This window comes from Colletotrichum karsti (assembly GCF_011947395.1).
Source record: "Colletotrichum karsti strain CkLH20 chromosome Unknown Scaffold27, whole genome shotgun sequence".
Lineage (NCBI taxonomy): Eukaryota > Fungi > Ascomycota > Sordariomycetes > Glomerellales > Glomerellaceae > Colletotrichum > Colletotrichum karsti.
The window spans coordinates 306,690-330,670 of NW_024065927.1; the positions used below are offsets into that span (position 1 = coordinate 306,690).

The 23,981-nt window shown below is 51.6% G+C and overlaps 6 protein-coding genes across 6 annotated transcripts; 5 read left to right on the forward strand and 1 right to left on the reverse strand.

Annotated features, from left to right (window-relative positions):
- Positions 1 to 2,142: 2,142 nt before the first annotated feature.
- CkaCkLH20_08240 (fungal specific transcription factor) lies at positions 2,143 to 3,314 on the forward strand (the record flags this gene model as incomplete). Its single annotated transcript, XM_038890955.1, has 4 exons — positions 2,143 to 2,300; positions 2,357 to 2,676; positions 2,734 to 2,751; positions 2,929 to 3,314. The coding sequence occupies 4 exons, from the start codon at positions 2,143 to 2,145 to the stop codon at positions 3,312 to 3,314; spliced, it is 882 nt and encodes a 293-aa protein (XP_038743718.1).
- A 25-nt stretch (positions 3,315 to 3,339) lies between these two features.
- CkaCkLH20_08241 (uncharacterized protein) lies at positions 3,340 to 5,528 on the reverse strand (the record flags this gene model as incomplete). The annotated part of the gene is made up of 2 exons (XM_038890956.1): positions 3,340 to 4,411; positions 4,465 to 5,528. The coding sequence occupies 2 exons, from the start codon at positions 5,526 to 5,528 to the stop codon at positions 3,340 to 3,342; spliced, it is 2,136 nt and encodes a 711-aa protein (XP_038743719.1).
- A 446-nt stretch (positions 5,529 to 5,974) lies between these two features.
- CkaCkLH20_08242 (sodium chloride dependent neurotransmitter) lies at positions 5,975 to 11,377 on the forward strand (the record flags this gene model as incomplete). The annotated part of the gene is made up of 5 exons (XM_038890957.1): positions 5,975 to 6,166; positions 6,223 to 7,466; positions 9,242 to 10,082; positions 10,138 to 10,878; positions 10,934 to 11,377. The coding sequence occupies 5 exons, from the start codon at positions 5,975 to 5,977 to the stop codon at positions 11,375 to 11,377; spliced, it is 3,462 nt and encodes a 1,153-aa protein (XP_038743720.1).
- Positions 11,378 to 12,402: 1,025 nt separating this feature from the next.
- On the forward strand, positions 12,403 to 14,400 carry CkaCkLH20_08243 (uncharacterized protein; the record flags this gene model as incomplete). The annotated part of the gene is made up of 4 exons (XM_038890958.1): positions 12,403 to 12,859; positions 12,912 to 13,395; positions 13,444 to 14,201; positions 14,255 to 14,400. 4 exons carry the CDS (start codon positions 12,403 to 12,405, stop codon positions 14,398 to 14,400), a joined length of 1,845 nt encoding a protein of 614 aa, XP_038743721.1.
- Positions 14,401 to 15,693: 1,293 nt separating this feature from the next.
- CkaCkLH20_08244 (hhe domain protein) lies at positions 15,694 to 16,309 on the forward strand (the record flags this gene model as incomplete). Its single annotated transcript, XM_038890959.1, has 2 exons — positions 15,694 to 15,927; positions 15,989 to 16,309. 2 exons carry the CDS (start codon positions 15,694 to 15,696, stop codon positions 16,307 to 16,309), a joined length of 555 nt encoding a protein of 184 aa, XP_038743722.1.
- A 2,500-nt stretch (positions 16,310 to 18,809) lies between these two features.
- On the forward strand, positions 18,810 to 23,264 carry CkaCkLH20_08245 (MFS multidrug transporter; the record flags this gene model as incomplete). Its single annotated transcript, XM_038890960.1, has 10 exons — positions 18,810 to 19,427; positions 19,485 to 19,566; positions 21,088 to 21,422; positions 21,480 to 21,608; positions 21,662 to 21,836; positions 21,891 to 21,914; positions 21,967 to 22,038; positions 22,111 to 22,611; positions 22,667 to 22,827; positions 22,881 to 23,264. The coding sequence occupies 10 exons, from the start codon at positions 18,810 to 18,812 to the stop codon at positions 23,262 to 23,264; spliced, it is 2,481 nt and encodes an 826-aa protein (XP_038743723.1).
- Positions 23,265 to 23,981: the final 717 nt, after the last annotated feature.

The window sequence follows — 23,981 nt, forward strand, 5'->3', positions numbered from 1 at the left end:
GAAGAAGAACAATGCATGCTACCCCAGATACTATGAGAATGGGGAACTGGGGTAATGCGGAGGAATATGATCAAAGGCGCGACATTGTATTGGAACTAGGAATGCCTACAACCAGCCTAGCACGCAACTAGTGGTTCTTTGCTGTTTGATCCTGGGTCTCGGTATACTTAGTGGTATTCAAATCAACTGATCACCCAGCGTTTCTGGCATGATACTGGGGTTGAATGCTTCCGATCGGCTGACGGAACTCGGAACATACATCGCACGATGCTTCTCCGAGGACAACCCCGGACCGACTCCTCCTGCCAAGAGCCAATCCTCCGCCCCGCAATCCCCGCGTCCCCCGCAAACTTCTGGGGGAACTTCGGCCGAAGTTCTGTTGTGACCAAGTTCCTGTACCAAATCCGCCGAGCCGCTGACTGTTTGGTTGATTTCATGTTCGCATCAATTCACGGCCGGTTGCTCTCCGGAAGCCACTGAGCATTCATTGAACAGGCTGCGCATGATGATGGATTCCATCATCGTGGATACAGACCACGCGGTTGACGCGGCGGACCTACCCTCATGTGAAGGTTGCCGACGGCGAAAGCTGAAGTGCACACGACAGAGGCCCCTGTGCTCCAATTGTGAGCGATTGGGTAAGAAAGTATCGTGCAGATGAACCCATAACTCTTTGCTGATTGCTGAAGGCGTTGACTGTGTGTACGAGAATAGACGGAATAAACCAGGTCTAAAGAGCGGAGCCGTAGAGAGTCTCAACAAGAGACTTGGTGAGCGACACAACTCTGGATCTTGATTTGTGTCGGATAAATGCTGACCATGGAGCAGAAGCTGTTGAGAAAGCAGTTTTTGAGAAGCAGGATGAGCGAGTTCACTCTAGACACAAGGATCGGCCGCCGGATGAGTCCAGCAGCAGTAGGGCAGGCGACCAAGGCTCAGTTCTTAGTATCCTCTCGACTTTGGCCCAAGAAATCAACAATCTGAACTCCACCATTGCTAAATCCAATCAGACGCAGCTCGGACAGTCGAGCAATGGGCAGGAAAGTCCAAGTCTTCATCCCAGTCGGCCGATCTATGACATCGGCCGACCAATCAAGCGGAAGCGAGACGATGAAAGTCATCAACATAATCTCAATAGTCTGCAGCAAAGCGCCATAAACTCAACAGCAGAAATACATGGTAAGGATGATTCCATACTATTATCTGTTTTGGACGAGCTTGTCACAGCGTACTTCACCAGAATTCATCCTTGGATTCCCATTCTACACGAAGGACATTTCCGCCGACAACTCCAGAGCCCCGACATTAGCCGGCTCAATGTCATTTTGCATGCAATGCTTGTAGCGGCGTTGAGATTCGTCAGGCCGCAGGGAAATACTCTGAGTCCAGATGAGATAATGGCACAAGTTCAAAGGTCGAGGAATCTCGTGCTTCTCACATCGATGGACTCCCTTGCCGCGGAGCACTTGCAGGCCCTCGCTATTCTTGCCTTTACACACGTAAGTGATTCAAAATTTCCTCTTAACAGCGTAGCGTTGACTTTGAGTCGAGATTGGAAATGAAGAAACTGAAAAGGCTTGGCCGATTATTGGATCACTTGCTAGGTCTGTCGAGTATTTGCAGCTTAGTGTTGAAAACGAGGGCCGCCAGAAGCGGTCATCTTTCATTCGGCCTCTGCCGAGTCTGCCTCAGCCCAACAACTGGGTTGAAGACGAAGAAAGACGCCGGATATTTTGGAACATATTTATTCTCGATAGGTCAGTATCGGTGCCCGGTGTTGAAAATGAGCAGAGACTAAGATTGAACTGGTAGATTTTGCTCGATTACAACTGGGTTTGCCGTCCCTGTGAGAGATAGTGGAGAACATAACGACTGACAAAGCTCAAAAGTTGGAACACCAGCCTTACGGCCGCCGACGTATCTCGTAGGCTTCCTGCTTGTGGTGGTCATTGGTATCGCGAGACTGCGGTGGTGACTCCATACTTTGGAATTTGGGAAAGCTCCGCTGCTAGAATTGGGAATTCTATCTCTTTTCTTCCCGCACACTATCCGAGTCCCACCCAATCCGCACACGCCGATTCCCAAGACCACGAGGGCCAAAAGCGATCAGATCCTCAAGAGTCCCGGTCTTCCACCGGCGACATGTCAACTGTGGGAGCCTTTGCATACTACGTGGAGTCCATTGAATCTCTGAGCCGAATCAACGCCTACTTTCTGCAACAAAAGATCGATTTCAGCGATAGAAAGGATGTATCAAGTTGGCTGACTCGATTTAAGGAGCTTGACCTCCGGCTAGTCCAGTGAGTCCACGACCCTGCCACAGCTATGGCCGTTGAGTTGACTAAACAATTCGTAGTTGGAAGATGTTCCTACCACAACAGTGGAAGGATTCCGGTATATCTCGCAAAGAAATGCCTGGCGTGATGGATCCAAACATGACACTGGCTCACACCACCCACAACACATCGATGATCCTCCTCCATCAACGTATCGCGTATCCAGAGGCCGAACTGCGTGGCATCCGACTTCCGAGTGCGTATAGTGCAGAGACTTGCCAGAACGCTGCGATTGAGACCGCAGATATGGTCAAAAAGTACCTCCAAAGCTCACCGCCCGACGCCCTCGTCTCACCACAGATGTCGTTTTGTTGCTTCGTCAGTGGCAAGGTTCTACTAGGTACGCCTTTATCATATTTCCAAGCAAATGCTCGGGCATATTCTAACTTGATGTTAGTGCACTGGAGATACTATGGTGAGATACTGCCAGACGAATTTTGGACGATAGTTGATTGTTTGGAAATAATGTCTCGACGTTGGGCGGGAAACAAGCCAGTGGAGGCGCACTCTGGCAAGACTTTGTTTCATCAGTCCGCAGAACGTCTGCGAGGTCTCCACAGACGATGTGAGATGGACCCAGGGCTCCAATTAGCCGTACTGGAATACGTGGACGAAGCGGATCAGACCGCAGAACAGCATGCGGACGTCTTGGAAAGAAACGCCCCAGAAGTACGATCAGACGCTTCGGAGAAAATGGATGAGAACACACTGCAGACTCAGGCCCACTCGACATCGGGGGATCCACCGTCTGTCGAGTCCGTTGGTGACGAGCTTTCTGCAATATCGAGAGCACTGATGGACGAGGGCTTCACGGGAATGGACCGAATCATGAGCTATGACGACATCATTTTCAATATGAGACTCGAGGATTTCAACGCAGGTTCTTCCGACGGGTGGATTATTCAAGGAGCCGAAGGGCTTGAGAGTATCCAGCCAACTCTAGATGATTCTGCAGGATCGACCTGGCACCCTATTTGATACTCATTGTCAAGAGGAGTATCATCTACCCAATTATTTGTATAAAGTCCTTCTCATGTTCCCTAGATGATCCGTCTGTTTTGACAATCGGCGGATCCAGCCACCTTTCCCTCAAGCTCTTATCCTTGATGATTCGACCGCCATTGGCTTGGCTTGAGATAGCAAAGACTTTGGTAACAAACAAGAGTTCGTCGCCCGCGTTTAGACTGATAATGTCGTGCTCAACGGTTGGAATCAGCGTACGTTGGCTCATGAGGTTGGTGTTTGCCTCCGGTTTGAGGGCCGAAACAGTCGGGGAAGCCGGTACACCAGTCAATAGCTCCGTCACGACACCAGAAGCGCCGGCTTCACTTAGAATGAGCACGGATGCCTTGCTTTCAATGATCATCTCCGCCCCTCCAACTTCTAGCTCATTGTCAAGCGCATCATCTTGGAATACGGGTAGGGCAAGAGTATTGCCTTCTTGACGCCCATTGATGGCAAAGCCACCCTCTGCCGTGAACATTCGTCCAGTTGATTTAGTAGCTCGGACACGATGTAGTCTGATATGCCAGTCTGGCCACCTCTCCGTTGGCGGGAATACAGTAGTTGTCACCGACACACTCCGGTCTGCCCAGGGAAACCACTCCACGGTCGCCGTGATGAGGCTTTCGGCATTTTCGGCGCGTACAATAGCGGTTCCGTACTTCGTATCACCGCACTTGTACTTTCCAGTCCAGGTTTGCATCCCATCTCCACTGAAAACAAGTGCATTGTCTGGCGCAATTTGGTGCAACGTTGCTTGCGTCGTGGGGACCGAAAAGCCGAAGGCGGAAGAGTAGGCAAACTTGCAGTATTTTGCAGCATGCCCCTTGAACGGTATTCCCATGTATTGTGCTGTGGAAATCATGAAATGATGATTTCCTGACGGGTGGTTGCAGAGGATCTGGCGAGGGGCAGGCAACAATTTGACGCAGGAAGTCGCCGGTATGGATGGATAGGGACATTCCGGCTCGGTCCAGAAGGTTTCATCAGCAGAGAGTGCAACGACGACGAAAGACTTCAAACACCAGTATGGTGACTGTGGTGAGTTGTAGTCTTCAGTGAGGTACATGTTGCTGCATGAAATCGTCAGATACGTTTCTGTCACGCCATCATCTCAATGACTCACGGGTATACCCAGCCAAAGTTCAAGGTGCCGTCTGGATAGAAGATCTCGGATGAGTGCTTAGCCCACCATCGAAGATGACGGAGCAAGAAACCTTTCACTGCACCAGGGCTTGACAACGGCGCCGGCATATTGGGCACATCAGCAAGGGCTAATGCAGCGAAGTAACCTGCAGCGGCAAAACGATACGTGAGTGAGCGGCCAAAGGGCACGACGGCACCTGCGGAATCGAAGAACCTCCAGAACCCCGCCCCAAAGTCACGAGCCTGTTGTCGGTACTTCTCCGTTCTGGCTTGATCTTGATCTCCGGCGAATCTGATGTAGAGGAGCTGGCTGAACTGGATCGCGAAGCTACCAGAGTAGAAGCAAGCGTTTCGGCCGCTGGGGAGGGCGTTCGCTCGTCCCGTTTTCTGGTAAATCTGGTACTCCTCATCGTCCAACTCGGCACTTCTCCATAAGCCGTCGCTTGACCAACCATCGTCGATGTAAAAGGTGTCGAGCACCTCCAAGTCAGCCTGAATCTGGTGTTGAACTTCAGAGGTATCGACTTCGCAGACACGCGATAATGCCAGGTTAGCGAAGACGCGGAACCACAGCCAATTAGCCCTATGTATGAGCTTGCTGTTGAGCCCCGAGAGCCACTTGATGAGATTTCTCTGGGTATCGGGACGGAAGCGATCCCATAGTAGATGTCGAGGGGCGGCCAAGAGAGCAAATGAGATCATCTCGGCTTCAACCATACGCTGGTCGTAATCCTGGATTTCACCCCAGTATTCAGGGTGTTCTGGATCAGTGCCAGCTTCGAAACCATCGATCCACGGTTGGATGAGGTCCCAATTGGGGTCACCACTCATCAACAGTGCCCCGACAGCCCATAATGGACGGGCGAAACCCTCGAGCTGAGCGGCGGTCTCATCAAAGTGTGTTCCAGTGGCCACGGGTATCTTGACTCTCGCTTTTGCGGGCGAGAAATACTGCAAAAGTGGTCTGAGGAAGGCTTCTGTGGCGCAAACGACATCCTCTCTCGTCTCCAATGGGTTGTCTGAGAAGCCAGACAGGGGAGGCATATTGGTGAACAATGAATTGGATTGAAGTATGTGAGGTGCTTCTGCCGTAGGTGAGGATCTCAATGCGTCTGTTGAAGCTTGAGAATAGGCTCTTGTCTGCAAAGACCATCAGACAAGGTCCTCTTCGGACAACGATCGGCCGATGATGCGGTGGGGCCGACATGATTACCCCGCAAGCAGGTTTGTGAGGTCCCAGGAGGCGAGGGCGTGTGGATCACGGGCTCGGAGATGAAGCCGGCTCGGCTCCTCGCATCATTTCGGTATGTCTCGATACAATTGTGACACTTCAATAGTTGATTGTGTTACACGGCGACTGTCGGTTTGCAATATTCTTCTGGCTGGGCTCTGAAAACCTGCACTAGATTATTTCAACAATCTCACCCTTCTCTCCCGTTGATCGAACCTTTCAACAAGCAGCGAGTACCACCAAATAGTTGCTCATAAGAATGGACAAGATTGAAAACCGACACTTGTATGCGAATGATAATGCCACAATGCAGAGTGTGCCTATATCGAGATCGTCAAAACGGGACTCTCCCACCCAGCGACCACAAGAACGACTCTCAGAGCTCTTCTCTGAGAATGTGACTGCAAAGATTCTGAGGACAGCTACGCAAGGTTTGACTTTGCTCAACAACGTGAGTCCAAGTCTAATGAGAAACTTGGTTCTTTTCTCCCTGCTAAATAGTAACAGAGTCCGCCTTCCAACTATCCAGAAGTCGTCCCTCAGAGTGGTAACAACACTGGCCGATATGGGTATCGAAACATCGACTTTTGGACATGCGGTTTCTTCCCCGGCAGCATCTACTCTCTGCTCGAAAGAGCCACCAAGTATCCCGCCAGCATGACCCCAATGAGCCAGCTTGACGTTGACCTGCCAACACTGAGGAGAAGACTCGAGTCACTCGGACGGACTTGGTCAGATCCGATTCATGGTGAAGCCAGGCTCACCAACACTCATGATCTAGGCTTCATCATGATGCCACACATGAGGCCACGATGGGAGCTATTCCATGATGAAGCTGCCCTCAACACCATCATCCGAGCCGCTCAGAGCCTCCACACACGCTTCAACTCAATGGTCGGAGCGGTCAGATCGTGGGACGCATTGACCTGGCAAAAGCTACCGCCCATTACGGATATTGATGAGAATTTCATCGTCATCATCGATTCCATGTGCAACTTGGACCTCCTCTACTACGCAGCTGCCCACTCCGGACACACATATCTGGCCGATGCCGCAACCTCCCATGCTCGCACTCTTCTCAAATCGCACTTGAGGCCAGAGCCGCAACACTCCCGGCTTGGATTCACGGGCACGCTGTTCAGTACCTGCCACATGGTGAACTTCTCACCGGCTTCGGGTGCGATAAAGGAAAAGAGAACAGTACAAGGATATCTTACCACCTCTACTTGGTCGAGGGGCCAAGCATGGGCCATCCTGGGCTACGCTCAAACTTACATGTGGACGAGCGAGCTCGAGTTTTTGGAGGCAGCGTGCGGACTTGCCGAATACTTCCTGTTGCGTTTGGAGACGGCGCCGGATGCAGTGGAGATCCCGGCCCCGGACGGTTCGGGGCGGACCATTGGCCGATTTGTCCCGATGTGGGACTTCGATGCCCCGGTCGAGGATGACGGAGTCCCGCTCCGAGACACTTCGGCAGGCACGGCCGCTGCGAACGGCATGCTGATTCTAGCGCATGCATTGCTAGGCCTTGAAAAGCCAGAGATGGGCGCAAGATATTTTCAAGGCGCCCTCAAAATCGTGGAAGATACGCTGGAGTATTCCCTTGCAGCGGAGAAGGCCAGGCTTGACATGACAGCGGACGGCGAATTGACGGGTGTTGATGTTGAGCAGGACGCTTCTTTTGAAGCGATCCTGAAGAATGCCACCGTTTCGAACAACGCGATGAGTTTTAAGCAGATCAAAGACCATGGGTTGGTGTATGGTGACTATTACCTCATTGAATTTGGGACGAGGTTGCTGCGGATGGGTTTAATTTGATCATCACCAAGGTCGAGAAGAATATGCTGTTTAAATAGTTTGTTAGCGGTTGAGTATACTCGGAATAGTCTATTCTGAAATTGTCACTTTTGAAGCGAAGTAAACGCTGTTGAACTTCACGTTCTGTTTTGAGAGGGTTGCGCGTACACTTGAAAGCTAAACTGATCTCACATCCGAATCACCCAGAATGCGAAAGACAGCTGACCTACCATCGTATCTCCAGCCAACGAGAATCGTGCCGAGTAGTCGAGCCAAGATGTTGGCGTTGAAGTGACGATCCCAATCCAAGACACGCGTTGGCCCACATCCAACGCCCTTGCCTCCCTTCCCTCTGTACCTCTGTTCTCCACGTTCAAGAATGCCACCTTTAACGCAGGAAATCCGAGGGAAAGGTTTCCAAGATACGCATGTAAGCCAAGTCAATGAAATCTACCCACAGTGCCACTCTCCCCATTTGCCCACTTGCATGTGGCAAGGCTTCGAGGAGAACTCCTGACGGCTCGTGCGGCTCCCGTCGGCCCCGTCTCGACAAGCACTCCGGAGTAAACCCCGGCGTGACAGGTTTTAGCCACTTTGTCACCTGTTCATAGTTGACTCTCCATGAGCACATTCGAGAATATTTTTTCGATAAAAGCGAATGCTTTAGGCTCGAGAACAAGGTTCAGGTACAAGCCCTAGAATGACGGAACCGCGCAGGAACTTCGCATCGAGGCGCACCTTGACAACCAGGCTGTTCCAATCCGGCGGTTAGCAGTGCGTGTGCCGTCAGCCAGGGCACCTCATATTACGTAGTAGCAATATCCTAGATTCGAAGGACATTTTGGTGTCAGTTCAAATTCGATGACCAATAGACTGGACTGTGATTCCCATCCCTCTTCACCCCACGTCAAAGTCTCACGACCCGCCGGCCACACCGACGTGGATAACTTGAACCAACACGGGACAGCGGACAAGAAGGTCAGACTGAGATTCCGTCGGGTGGGGTGATCGCGTCATTCCGCTCCGGTGATTCGACGGAGCAGCATCTCTGGCTCCGTTCTCGGTCTTGGCCGAACGGATACCGGGACTCGTCCACCTTGTCGCCAAGTCCGCCGAGACCTTGGCTCGCTGGGGTGTCTTTTTCTCGTCCGCTCCGCCCCCAACTCTCATCCGCGATGCCACGGGTTGACGTCTGCTGGTAGGATTCGCTTATGTCTTGTCCTAGGTAATGCTAAGACTTTCTTACCCACTTCCTCGCGATCCGTTGGACGGTTCTGCAGGTTGTGAACCCCACGAGGCGTGAAACCAAACAAGATTGCGTGCTCAGGGCAGGCCGGAGGCGTTCGCGTCTTGCGGCGAAAACTCGAGTGAAAGTTCTGCAGCCCAGCAGGGTCATCTCAGCCGCCATGGATGCCTCCAAGAGCTGAATAAAAGACGAGTGAAGGGTCGATCGATGAAATGTCGGGTACGTACCGCGATAAAGGAAGCTCTCTTCTTCGCGTCTCCCTTTCTCTTCCTCTGTCATCCCCACTGGAGCCTTCAAACTCACCAAGGCGATCGTCTTCTCTCAAGGTTCCGCCATTTCAAGTCAATCGCACCTCATTCATGAGCCTCACATGCCGTCGAAATAGACTTCAATTACCGGAAACCCCAATAGCCGATCCCGAGACCGAAAGACTTTTCAGACCGGACCTTGATTCCCGGAAGACGGCTCCCGTCTATTTCACAGGGTAATGGAAGTACTCAAGAAAGCCGGGCGCTGGTTCGCGCCGCCGCCGAATAAGGCGGAAGACGGCCGTGATGCGTGGCCCTCCCGAGCGGCCTTCCTCCTGGCCTCCATGGGTGGCTGTGCCGGAATGGGAAACCTGTTGCGGTACCCATCCCAGGTGTACAACAACCACGGGCTGCAGTGGTACATTCCATACCTCATGGCAGTTTTCATCGTTGCGATTCCGGTGTTGGTGCTGGAGATTGCCATAGGGCAGGCGTATCGAGGAGGCAGTGTTGTCGCATACAACAATCTCAACCAGCGACTGAAAGGTCTCGGTCTGAGTCTACTCTATGTCGGCTTTGTGGTCGGTCCGTACTTCGTCGTCAACTTGGCCTGGATCATGAACTACTTCCGACAGTCGTTTACTAGCCCCCTACCTTGGACCGGCCGAGGCGAGGAGTTCTTCAACCGCGATGTCGTTGCCAACATCGACCCCATTGAGGGCAATCTCACAGCAGATGGTTCTGCTGTTGCCAATTACACTCAGTACCCCGGCACGGCGCTTTTGGGAGAGACGGTGGGATGGACGCTGTTCACGTGGTTTCTTTGCTGGCTGTGCATCTTCCGCGGCGTTGGACTAACTGGACGTGTCGTCTACTTCACTATGGGCTTGCCGATTGTCGTAACCATTGTTCTCATCGGCAGATCAGTCTCACTCGAGAACGCTGGTGAGGGTGTCAAGCTGTATTTCGCGACATGGAGAGGCGACCAACTCGCCAGTGGCCAGGTCTGGCAAACAGCTTGCGGTCAAGTCTTCTTTTCCACTGGTGTTGGATTCGGTTATTTCACTTCCTACGCAGTAAGTACAGAAAACCTCTTCAATACTAGCCTGGGTGACTAACTTCGCGATTCAGTCCTACAACCGCCAATACTCAAACGCCGTGATGGACTCCATTCTCATTGTGTGCAGTAACGTACTCTTCGAGAATATTGCGGCATTTGCTGTTTTTGGTGTCGTTGGGTATCTCGGCATGTACCCTGACCCCGCGAACCCCATCGGAGGCTTTACGGTTGGCTTTCTCACGCTTCCGCTTGCCGTTGCCGAGATGCCAGGCGCGAACTTCTGGGCCGTCGCTTTGTTCTTCACTCTGATGGTCTTGGGTTTCTCTTCAGCCTTTGCCATGCTGGACGCCGTTGTCACGTTGGTTATGGACTCCGGCATCAAGTATTCCCGCCCTGTGGTCGTCACGTCTCTGACGGTTCTGTCCTTCCTGCTGTCCCTGCCATACTGCACTGAGTTTGGATACTACCTTCTCACCGGTATCGACAGGTGGACGAATGACGTCGCATTGGTGTTCGTCGTGTTTGCCGAGTGTGTTACGTCCACAAGCGTCTATCGCTGCAAAGACGTCATGGGTCAGGTCGGCAAGATACCGTTCATCATCTACAACACGGGCTACATCCTGGGTATGGTTCTTGGTGTTGCTCTAGCACATGCTGTTAGTCCCGGCGCTGGCGCTGGCGTGGGATTCGGTCTCTATGTCGCTGGCAGCATTGTGTCGGTCCTCATGGCCAAGACTCCTGATTCGATCGCACCCAGGTTCTGGGGCAAGAATGCCTTCGTGAGCCGCTTCTGGTATCTCGCGTTTTACTCTGTGAGTATTCACCGTATGCTGTTCTGTAGTAGAGCTACGCTAACCTCTCCAATAGGGAAACCAACTTCGTCGCGATCTGAATGTCATCGTCGGCAGCGGCAAGAACTGGAATATCCCAACATTCTGGCCCGTTCTACTCCGTTATGTTTCTGGACCTATTCTCGCCATCGTTTACGGGTTCTCATACCCTGCCTTCTACAAGCTCCGTTACGACCCGCTTCACATTCTTGGTTTCGGAGTCGGCCACATCGCACTTCTGATCATCTTCGGCAGCTTCATCGTGCCGAGGTGGTACGATATGTTGATCCCAACCCACCGCCGAAACGAGGGCAAGCTCGGATACGCCCCGAATGTCACGATTGGAGCCGACGAGGCACAAGCTGTCGCGGCAGGAAACTTGGAGGATGGACACTCCGGAGAGACGACGGAACGAAAGGATTCTCCTACATCTCCACCAAACGAACTTGTGACTACCGAGGACAAGAAGGCGCTGCACTGATACGGGTTTCCTTATTTCCTTATCGTCGCGTTTTGCTATCGTGTTGGGGGATATCCTTGTCATGGGACACTGAAGAAATGAAAGAAACATTATTGGAGCTGAGCCATCACAACGGCCAGCCTCCAAACCATATCTGACTCCTGCCTCACTATCAGACCCGACAACTAACACTGCCAACTGGACGCATGAGTCTTTGATCAGCTTTGATTGCAGCATATCTCGATTCAAGTTTCTTTCAACCCAAGCTAATAACACTTCCGCAGCAGAGCTCCCGGATCCTCTCGAACTCCATAACCTGTCCCCGACTGCGTATTTCCGAGACGAATTTGAGTCTCTTCTAACTAGCACGTCTCAACGAGTCGAGTCCGACAGCTCCCTCCCCCTCCAATCCCGAGATCAATGCCCTTGAATTCCTCGAAACGAGAATTCACTTCGCCGGAGGCCTACATTATCGCCTACTAACTCAATGAGACCAATCTGCTATACTGATACCCTGAAGCAAGTACAAAGCGGAAGGGTATTGGTAAAACCCGATAGTTGAATCGTTGATACTGATTCCCTACCAGCCAACCCACTAGCTAATGAACCTTGAACACTTGTCTTATAGAAATTAGATCAAGATCAAGAAGTCTTAATCGATGGGAGAAATTCAAGAGTTACGTACCATGAAGATGGGTTGCCGAGTTGGAGTTCCTCACTTGGACGTCCTGTTGACCGGTCCCGCAGCCCATGTCTCTTCCAACATGGTGTGAAGGGTTGGTGACACTCAACGTTGTTTCTGGGCAAGGATACCCGATCGAACCTAGATCTGCGCTCGGGGCCTTCCCCAACACCGCAGTATTCAGAGTTGGAGCCGAGGTTCGTGCACTCGCCTGCGGAGGCGATGGCTGTGACGTGCGGGGACGACGGTATTCTCGGTCCCTCGGACACAGAGAATGATCATATTCATTATTGTTCAAATTGCTCAATTCTGCTCTGTAAAGCATTCAATACGTCTAAACCCTACGCAGTGAAATATTCTTATCATGCCTCTGAGAACAAATCTTCCTGGACAGCTCGGCTCCCGTGCCAACAATACGGCGAGGATTGCGTCGGCTTCGGGCTCAGCAGCCGACAGACGTGCTGGGCTGGCAGAGCTCGCACGGGATGAGGACATCCAGTACATCGTCGGCGACTGGATGTCGGAATACAACATGGCGCTCAGAGGTGGCGCCAAAGCGGACGATCCCTTGAACTCGGCCGAGTTCGAGCCATCTTTCCTCGAGGCGATTGAACCTGCTTTGCAATATCTTGATGCGAGGCGGATTAAGATTGCCGTCAACGCCGGGGCCAGTGATACGAAGAAACTGCATGACGTGTTGGTAAACATGATCAGTGAGAAAGGCCTTAAGTTGAAAGTTGCCTGGATTGAAGGAGACGAGGTCATCGACGCAGTTCAGAAGGGGTTGCAATCTGGTGAAAGATTCAAGAACCTGACAACCGGTAATAAACAATCGTCCCGAACCATGTCTCAGAAACATGCTTATGAGAGTAGGTGAAAACATCAAGAACTGGGATTACCAGCCAATCTACGCACAGGCTTATCTCGGATGCTGGGGCATCGTCGAAGCCTTCAAGAAAGGGGCTCACATTGTGCTGTGCGGACGTGTCGCTGACGCATCGCCCACCATTGCTTGTGCAGCATATCACCATGGCTGGAAGAAAAACGACTACCCTCAGCTTGCGCATGCCATCGTTGCTGGTCACTTCATAGAATGCACGACCTACACCACTGGCGGTAACTTCTCCGGGTTCAAGAGCCTCCCGGGAACCTCGGTCGATCTCGGCTTTCCGATTGCGGCGGTCGAGGCCATCGGGGAGTTCACTGTTTACAAACAGGCTCGGAAGGGCGGTATGGTGACTCCCGACACGTGTAAGGCTCAGTTGTTGTACGAGATTCAAGGACCTTACTACTACAATTCCGACGTCGTGGCTGTGCTCGACGATATCAAGATGGAGCAAGTCGGAGAAAACCGAGTGTAAGACCACCTTTGCTCTTGATCCGCGATGAGCTCACACCCTGGCAGTCGCATCTTCAACGTGGGACATATCAAGCCTCCGCCAACGACCAAGGTCGGGATCACGGCCAAGGGCGGATACCAGGCTGAGGCGCACTACTTCCTCTGTGGTCTCGACATCAAAGAAAAGGCTGCCTTATTCGAACGCCAACTCCGGCACGTGTTCGATGAGTCGCAATTCACCTGTCTCAAGTTCCGCACGAATGGTTCATGCCCGGAGAATCCGTCGAACCAGGACGCCGCAACGGTAGACCTGCGCATCTTCGCCCAAGCCCGCACCGAGGAGCCCTTATCGCCGTTGAAGTTCCTCAAGCCCATCGTCGACAACATCATGCAGAGCTATCCCGGGGCAACGTTTCACATGGACACAAGGCAGGCGTTTCCGAGAGAGTTCTACGAGTACTGGGTCAGCATAATCCCACAGAGCGCTGCCAAACACGTGTGCCATCTTCCGTGGAAGAACGAGAAAGTCGACATCGATCCGCCGACAGACACGGTGGAGTTCGTGTACAACCAGCCGACGTACGAAACGAAGAATCCAGTCAGTCTGGCCTCGCTGGGACCAACGACGCGGGCGCCTCTGGGTTACATTGTACACGCGAGGTCCGGTGACAAGGGGTCGGATAGTAACGCCGGCTTCTTCGTGCGGAACGCGGATGAGTGGGATTGGCTGAGGTCTCTCTTGACTGTCAGCAAGATCCGAGAGCTTCTTGGTGAAGACGACGTGGGCAAGCCGATCCACCGATTCGAGCTCCCGCATCTTCATGGTTGGTCACCGTGGCTGTTACGTGAATTTTGAGTATCGCTGACTCGGATCCAGCCGTACACTTTTTGCTAAAGGATCATCTCGATCGGGGTGTGACGTCTAGCTCATCCTACGACTTCCTTGGGAAGAACGTGGCTGAGTATCTGCGCTGCAAACATGTCGATATTCCAAACAGATTCTTGGACCGGGGGAGGATCTAGGTTGAGAGGCGCGTCCGCAAGTGTATGAGATGCAAGAGAGCCGGATGAGGCACGAACCCAGCCGCCTTGACGCGTGTTCAGGCTCAAGGATCGGACGTCACCAGGGAGAATGAACGTTCACAAGCAGGATCTACGGCGGATGCACGAGGTAGCACGGCAAGGAATGTGCTACGCCATAATAGCCCTATCAAGTAATATGACGGGAAACGGTTGGGCTGGTCGATTGTGTTAGCTTGTCTTGCTGGATTCTGGAGAAAGGGTTACCCCGCAAATGCTTCAATTGAGGGTGTCTTGTCGGCGTGTAGCTCAATCTGAGGCCATGAATGGCGTCGTTGGTGAGACACCTGCGCCCTTGGAACCTTCAATTCGGCCACCACCACAGCCAGAAACACTAGAACCAGTCCATCCAAGTTTTCGAACCGTAGCGAGAAGATGCTTTGCCCAACTTCAATCTTTGCATCGTCATTGGGGTTCTTTTATCCAAAGTTACTCTTGATGCTTGTTTTACTCCGACTGCCTGCATTATTCCCTGCTCACTGAGATGAAGATAAACGGTACCTGAAATCAATTCAAGACACAGTTGGACCCTTACCGACATTTAGACCTGAGCTCACGTGGCATTACGTGTTACTTGACTGGACAGCAACGACACGAAAACGGAACAGGGTGACGCGATGATGATCAGGTGGCGGAAATAAAATCAGGGCTGGAGAGCTCAGCCAGGCACAATGCGCACCTCTCGGCTGTCAGAAGAATCACGGACAGGGATACTAGGCCGAATTAGCGGTCTGCCTTGCCGGAAACAGCAATTTCCCTTGCCGCTCACTTCGCGGATCACTCACTCCGTTTGCCGGAGCGGCTGCCCCGTCTATCCGCACCGGGAGTCCGGGGCAAAGCTGCATTGTCGCAAGGGTCCAGGGAGAGGGAGAACGCCCCCAAACGCGCAAACGCCCCACTGATCTCCCTTGCTTTGCGGGATGTTGCAGCTTGCAGCTGTTTGACAAGCCTCCCTGGGCTGAGCAGATGTGCGGACCGTGGAAAGCAAACGGGAGGATTCAGTCACGTTAGCATCAGGTGGACAAAACGCCACGATGATGTTCCCTGGAACGTTATTCTGGGGTAATACCTACTTAAAGGTCCATACGACCTGTCTCTGAGACCAGACCTGGGTCTTTCTGTCAACACGCCTCGATATCACGAATATTCAACTGATTCCATCATCGTCCTACTCGCGACACAATCGTTCAACCGATCTCACCAGATTCCTCCCCTATTACCCGCACCACCGCAAAAATGCCTACAAGACTATCCGAAGCTATCAAGCAGGACCACAGGAGAATCGAACAGGCATATCGATACACCCTTACTGCATCTACTCAGGAAGACAAGCTTCGTTGGCGAAACGAGCTGGCCCTCGAGCTCGCACGACACTGCATTAGCGAGGAGCAGATACTCCTGCCAGCACTCAAAGTCAAACTTTTCGACGGTCCCTCGAGATGTGATAAGAACCACACCGACCGGATGAGCGTAGGTTTCCCCATGATATCTCCAAGAGATGAACACGAAGCTAATATGGTTGTTGATGCAGCTGAAGGAGAAGATCTGCAAACTGAAGGCCATCCCCGTTGACGACCCAAGCTTCGAAGCCGAGCTCAAAAGCCTGTGGGTTGACATGGCAGCCCACGTCCGCGACACTGATCATCAAGACATGGTTCGATTAGAAGAGTGTCTCAGCATCACTGAGTCCGAGCAGCTCGCGGAGGAGTTTCGGAACACCATGTTCTTCGCGCCGACACGAAGCAACCCATCTGCATCACACGGACCTCCGGCAAAGTTGATAACCGATTTTCTGGCGACGAAAGAAGGAACTATCACCAACATGGACCCAATTGTCGGTGGAACCCAATGAGCTGTTCAGTCACGCGGGGCAGCCTGCATGATGCATGACGTTATGATGATATGAAGCCTAAATCTGTACTTAGAATGAATAGATTTCACATCTTGAACTCGTCAAATTTTGGCATTGCCGTCCTGCAGAGACAATCGCTGCACACGACCAGACAGCTGCATTGGCTACCATACTAACGGAACTTTGTTCATCGAGGCGGCATGTAACTAGCGACCCGCAAATCATGACATGGCGTCGCCGGACAGCATTCCGGCAGACTTACCCGAGTCCCATTCGATGCCAATCCGTGATTGTAACGTAAATCGGAGTTATCGGAGCCGTAGTGGGTCTCCGGGATCGGCCCCGCTCATCGGAGCTTATCCCGACAGCCAATATTTGATCACTCTCGCGTCATTACACTGTCACCTGAGCAGCGATTTAGTCAAGATTGAGGCCCAGTTTTTGACACTCGCTGTAACATCCCCTCCCTGATTGTCGCTTATCTTCGGAATCAGGCTATTTGTCAATCCTTGCTTTTGGATTTATTTTTCTCATTCTTTTCCTTTGGTTTTGTTTGACCCAGCGTGCGGCTGGCTTTCAGATTGAATAAGGGCATACTGGAATCTGAGATATTGAACCGTCATCGCACGAAAATTCGATGAGTTGCTGAACGACTCCGGCTATGGTAAGCAATTCAGCTTCGGTAAGCGGAAAGTCATGTTGACGTAGACCGCCCGCTTCACCCCAATAATCCCAACAACTCTCAACCTGTATTTCAGTTGGATCATGCATGTGATGAACGACACTGTCTGTAAGCTCACATGGAGAAATGATCCACCCCACCAACTCCAAGACGCAGATATCTGACTCAAGTCATTGGTTAGATGCCATCTCCTCAACTGAATTGTGGTTTTGCCAAGTGACTGACATCAGAAACCCATGTAACCGACTACCCTACAGTGGCGATGGAACCCGGCATCTCCGCAGCTTCAGCTTCCAGCGGCATCAAAATTTTGCGAAACAAAAACGTAAGGGTTCGTCGATGTCCTCAAGCTTGGGTCTACCTGTCTCCCAGCGAACCAGCTATAAAGACTCAGCCCTAAGTGCTGATCGCTGGATCATCCCTCTCGCTTTCAACTCCGAACTCCACTAGAATTCGACCTTGCCTCAACTCCATTTAGCTCTCCGAAATGGCTCACAGATACGAATACCGGGATGAACACCCGGCCCGCCGCCGTCATTCGCCGAGCTATTCTCCAACATACTCCGACTACACAACCGATAGACCGGAGTACAGCCCGACAAGAGATGCCGGGGCTGTACGCATCGCCGAAAGACGGTATGACTACCCTGACCGGAGAGGGCAAGTCGAGGTCTACGAGACAGGTCGACACAGACCCAGAAGCAAAGACTACTACCACGAAGAGAGGAGGGCCCGTTCTCGGCCGTCTTCGGATGCCTATTACTACGACGATCGGGGGCGAGAGCACAAGAACCCAGACCATCACCATCATCATCACAAGGGCCGCAGCAAAAGAAGACACTCCAGCTCGGGCCCAAATTGGAGTCAGGCTGCAATTGCCGCCGCTAGTGCTGGCATCATTGAAGCAGGACTGTCGAGGCACGACAGAGATCGTACATCGAGAGTCATGACAGCTGCAGCAGGGGCGGGCGCTATCGATGCAGTCGCTGGGAGGAATAACGAGAAGCCAAGCAAGAGCTGGGAGCACATTGTTGGCAGTACGGTCGGCGGCTTGGTGGTAGATCGCATCGCTCACGGATCTGGGAGACGATAGGCGCTTGAAAGATGTACCACTAGGTAGATGATATGGGTAATCATAATTAGAATTTCAAAGAAAACGTGCTTTCTATCCTTCAGCAAACCCAATTTTCTCGGGATCAATGGATGAGTCTGGATGGTTTCCTTTTATCCAAGCACTCCTTGAGATTTATATTCCTGTGCAAATATTTTCATCGCTGTGCGAGTGATCCACGAACTGACGATAGGTATGATACGCTCTGCGAATATCTCGATGCACCCCTATTCCGGAGAGTTGGGTGACAGACTAGCCATCAACACCTCACTAGTACCAAGGAAGCAATCTTTCTCGGAGAGGCTATTCGGGAACGGCGGCATGGATTATATAGCTAGCGGTGGTGTCATTCGAACGTGATCGCCAAGTGATTCGCGGAGATTTTTCGAGCCTCAATCTAAATGCCGGATGAAACAACCCCGCCAAGCCAACTCAGTACCCCTTAACTTAATATCGCCGCCAGCCATATTACATGTTGCGGTCATCATGCCCATTCTACCTTCCTCCAACAGCGACGGATGTCGATGTGCCGTGGTCTAGTAGTCAGGTGGATTGCCTGACTGCTTGTGGGAGGATGCAAGCCTACATGTACATGTAAGAGCCCGCGACCGACGCACGCTGCGGCACCTACTTAAGAGTATTCAATAGCCATGTCTACTGATAGTTTTATTGCTCTTTGAACAGAGGCGTCAGAGAATTCTTTTACCATGAAGCTACTCAGCCTTCTCGCCGCCGCAGGCCTCGCCCAGGCCCACACCATCTTCGTCTCCCTCGAGGCCGATGGCGCGAACGCCGGAGTTTCTCAAGGCGTTCGTACCCCCGAGTACGATGGCCCTCAGACAGACGTCACATCTCAGTACATCGCATGCAACGGACCGCCCAACCCAACCAAGCCAACCGACAAGGTGATCACCGTTACCGCTGGGTCGACCGTCACCGCAATTTGGCGCCACACCCTGACCAGTGGTCCTGAAGATGTCATGGATGCTAGCCACAAAGGACCAACTATCGCATACCTCAAGAAGGTCAGTGATGCAAAGACGGATACCGGTATCGGCGCCGGCTGGTTCAAAATTCAAGAAGATGGGCTCAGCAGCGGCGTCTGGGGAACCGAGAAGGTGATCAACAACCAAGGTCGCCACGCGATCACTATTCCAAAGTGTATTGCGAATGGTCAATATCTCTTGCGAGCTGAAATGATTGCTCTTCACTCTGCCGGTTCCTACCCAGGAGCGCAGTTGTACATGGAATGTGCGCAGATCAACGTTGTCGGTGGAACTGGTGCCAAGTCTCCCTCGACTGTGAGCATTCCGGGTGCTTACAAGGTAAGAAGCGATTTCCAAGTAAGGTATGGAAACACCAGAAGCCTAACACACCACCAGGGAACTGACCCGGGTATCACAATCAACATTTACTACCCGGTTGTGACAAACTACACGATCCCTGGACCGGCTAAGTTTACCTGTTAAGCTTGTGGAAACAGACGCATGATGGCAACCCTTTCGACCTGAAAGTGTGGCATGTATCAGAGTGGAGAATTGACACTCATTATATATTCCTGTCCTTGTAGTTAGTTCTAGTGAATACGATACTACTCTCATCCCCTATCTTTCTTAATAGTGTCAAGATGCCATACATCTAATCCGTTTTCAACTATGGTGACATCATTGCACAAAGCATGATGGAATCATGGATGGTGACCTAGAGCCACGAGAGATGTGATGTTGAGTTCATGAGGGTCACTGTGCCCTGTTGTTGGCGGAGGAGATGATTTGAATAGGAAATGGCTTTCAACGACAACTGACGGATTCAACTGGACAGGAATCGGAAAGTTGTTTGCTGATGTATTCTTCGTTGGCTATATCAAGGGTCCTGCAATACATCAAACTGGTACAGTTCGAATTTCCCCAGTCACCAGGAGGCACTACGGTTTCATTGTCATTCAGTAACGGGTTGCTCACAACGACAAAAGCCTGTTTCTTAGCCTGATCTGGGCCAGAAAAGACCTTCATTCTTCACTCTGGCTTCGATATGTGCCAATACTAATGGAGTTTACCAATGCTGTAACGGCCAGTATAAACGCGTCTCCTAAAGGCTCTCTCTTCATCTGAAAAGCTGTCAACTCATTTCAATACATGCTGGTAGTCAAGCTGAAAAGCTTATTGTTAGGGCTGAAACACCTTATCTTTTGCGTTGCATCATGCGATCTTAGAAGACGAATTCTTCACACTTTGTCTGAATTCAGAGGTCTATAGCACTGTCGTTCGTTCTCGGGTTCTCGATGAACATGAACAATTCTCATCCCGTCACTGATGAAGGTTCGTCTCACTCACTTCCTGTCAAGTACCGAAGCCATGGCACTGAGATTTTGCCAAGAGCGAGAGTTGACACATGAAGCGTTACACTTGACTGAGCACAATTAGATAAGTGCCATTCTGAAGACTAGCCCATCCCGTATTGAGAACTCGGCCGGATGCAGGGTTGAGGCACGTCGGGGTGTATTTTTCCGCCAGCTCTGGCCATCTTCATGCCTGTGTGCACTGCCCTCTTGGACTCTCCCATCGGGCTAAACCCAATAGACTTTCGTGCAGAAACGCAGTTGAGGATAACAAACGTGATCATCCATGTATCCCGCGACTCGTGAGCCATACCCCTTTGCACCTGACTGGTCTGCCACGCCGACGACCCCCTTTTTGCATAACATCTCGTTGTGTCATGAAGGTCCAAATTGCTGTGCAAAAGTCAAAAGTCTTGGTAGTCGCACAATTGGGATACGACACCGAGCTGAAGACAAGTAAGCCTTGCCTAGGGCTGCAGGGACTCCATAGAGGGATAATATCGTTGGTTTGCCCATTCCTTGAGCGTACTAGCCATTTTCATCTCAAGCCAAGTATCGTGGTCCCAGTTTTGGAGGGGAATCTCGATCGTCGCCCCATTTTGGATTCATCGAAGGCCCTCAATTTGGAACCATGGATCGCGAACCAGATGCCTACTCCGTGGCTAGAGCCTCCACGGTGAGGAGACGGAGCATTGTCACTATCACGGACAGACAGACTCTTTCAGTAGACCTGAGCCTCATCTCAACGGACATGTTCCCGTCAGCATTGGCAGACTACAAGAACAGCAGTCGAACAGCCCTGCAAGAGAAGGACATCAACATGAGCACAGAAAGCATACAGATGAAGGAAGAAGAACCTGCGCCGCTAGTAGTGCCGCCGCCGCAACCCAACTATTTGTCTGGCTTCAAGCTCTTCCTGGTGATGACATGTGTAACCCTAGTTTGCTGGCTCATGTTTCTGGACAGCTCAATCATTGTCACCGTAAGGCTATTCCGACGTCAAGTACCTGTTTGAGTATTGTGCGCTAACTTAAGACAGGCAATTCCAGCAATCACTGACGAGTTCCATTCGTTGGGCGATATTGGCTGGTATGGAAGCGCATATCATCTTGCTAATGCGGCATTGCAACCGCTCACCGGCAAAGTGTATCGGTACTTCAGCTCCAAGGTACAACTATCAACCCGAGTATTGTGAATCATTTGATGTTGATAGTTTCTCAGTGGTCGTTCTTTACCTTTCTAGTCATCTTTGAGCTTGGATCTTTGATTTGCGGCGCGGCGCCATCTTCCGCAATCTTGATTGCTGGCAGAGTTATTGCTGGAATGGGCAGTGCCGGTATCATGAGCGGTGGCCTAACTATCATTGCTGGTGCGGTGCCTCTGGAAAAGAGACCAGGTTTGTGACACGTTCGCACGTCTATCACTAGTTCGTACTGACAAAAACCATTAGCACTGACGGGTTTACTCATCGGGCGTAAGTCTGGCTCAATTGGGTCCCTTTCGATCAAACTAATGTCGTTATCAAGTTGCCAATAGCGGAAGCGTCTTTGGCCCTGTACTTGGGGGTGTGATAACCCAATACAGCACTTGGAGATGGGGTGAGTAACTTCGGCCATACTGAAGGTTCTCGAGGCCAAAGTCCAGCTCTAATATCGGATGATGTCGTGCAGCCTTCTACATCAACCTTCCTATCGGTGGAATAGTTCTTCCCCTTCTCGTGTGGGCCGAGATCCCCGATCAAGTGCCAAAGCCCAGCCCAATGGCTGTGATTCCTAAGTTACATCAATACCTCGACTTTATCGGCTTCGTTTTATGCGCCGGGTCCGCAGTACTACTTCTTTTGGCTCTTGAGATTGGAGGAAACGAACACTTCAGCAGCCCTACAGTGATTGGCATGTTCTGCGGGTCTGCGGTGGCCTTCGTTGCGTTCCTGACGTGGAACTACCGTAAGGGCGACGACGCCCTCATCCCTCGATCAATGGCAGGTAAGACGCCAGTCTGGTGCGCGGGAGCAACCAACTTCACAATGGTCGGATCTGCAATGATCCAGATCTACTTGCTTCCTCTCTACTTCCAAGCTGTCCAAGGCTCGACGCCTTCTCAGAGTGGAGTCAACGTTCTACCAAGTATTCTATCGCAACTGGTGGCAGCATTCGGTGGCGGCATTCTCGGTAAGTTGTGCTCAAATCTTCCAGCAGAACAATATCTGACCGTCATTCCTTCCAGTCGGCAAGTTCGGTTACTATCTGCCGTGGGCCATCGCAGGAACTGCCGCAACCATCATCGCCAGCGGACTTTTCACGACGCTCTCCACGACAACACCAATTGCGCAATGGGTTGGCTTCCAAATTCTTACCGGGGCGGGGCGTGGAGTAGTATTGCAGATTGTGAGTTGCCATCTTTCTGCGACACTCTTCGCAACAAAACTAACCATTGGTAGCCGAGTATTGCTGTCCAAGCCAACTTGCCACCCGAGCAGATATCGGTTGGCATGTCTTTCGTAACTTTCTCACAGTTCATGGGGTCCGCTGTCGCTCTTGCAATAGGTAACGCCATTTTCGTTGGGGCGCTGAAGTCTGATATCCCCCAGTTCGCGCCGGATGTCGACCCAGATTTGGTGATCGAGGCGGGCGCAACTGGATTCCGCAAAGTCGTGGCCGCGATTGCACTACCCGGTGTACTTCAAGCATATGTGTCGAGTATTGACAAGGAGTTCTTCTTGTCTATGGGGCTGGCGGTCGCGTCATTCTGTTTTGCGTGGGGGTTGGGGTGGAAGGATATCCGGCCTAACAAGAAGCCTCCTAAACCTGACTCAAGACCATGATGACCGTGGTTTAAGGTTCAACTCAATGGCAGGATGAAAATTGTTAGCGAGATACGATTAGTAATTTATTATACGAACAGAACTCTTTCCAGAGTATCATTGGCCATCGGTAAAGCGGTTCGGTGTGACATGGGCCATAGGGGTAGAATCTTACCGAGATAATGTCAACACCTACGAATACACGTATGAAGTCCAAATGCTTGATATTAGAGTTGGCTCCCAAAGCCAGGAATCCGGATTCCACGGGTGGAAGTGGACCTACGCTGTTAAGCGGAGCTTCAAACATCAAGATCTAAACGATGGAGGGTGGAGGGTGGAGGTTATCGACCGTGCGTGTGTTCGGTTTACGTACGCGTTGCAAGATGGCATCACCAGCGGCCTCTCCCGAGTCCCGAGAAAGAAAATATGCACGAAGGAACCGAGTCGGGGAAACATTACGCGTCAACAGCTCACAAGTCAAGTTGACAACTATCAAGTCAGAGCAACTCCTCTAGGGACTATAACAAGACTGACTCTTTCTCATACCTCATGAGTCTATTGCTCATGCAGCGGAAAGTGGGTGAGGTGCTTACGGCATTGACCGAGGCCATGGTGGACATTCGACAAAATGTCCAAGTCGACTCAGGAATGCCTGACTCTTATTCCATTAGTCGAGCAACGTGGCCATCGCTGATATAGGATGGTTGCGTCCCAACAGAACAGTTGACGCGTTTCAGC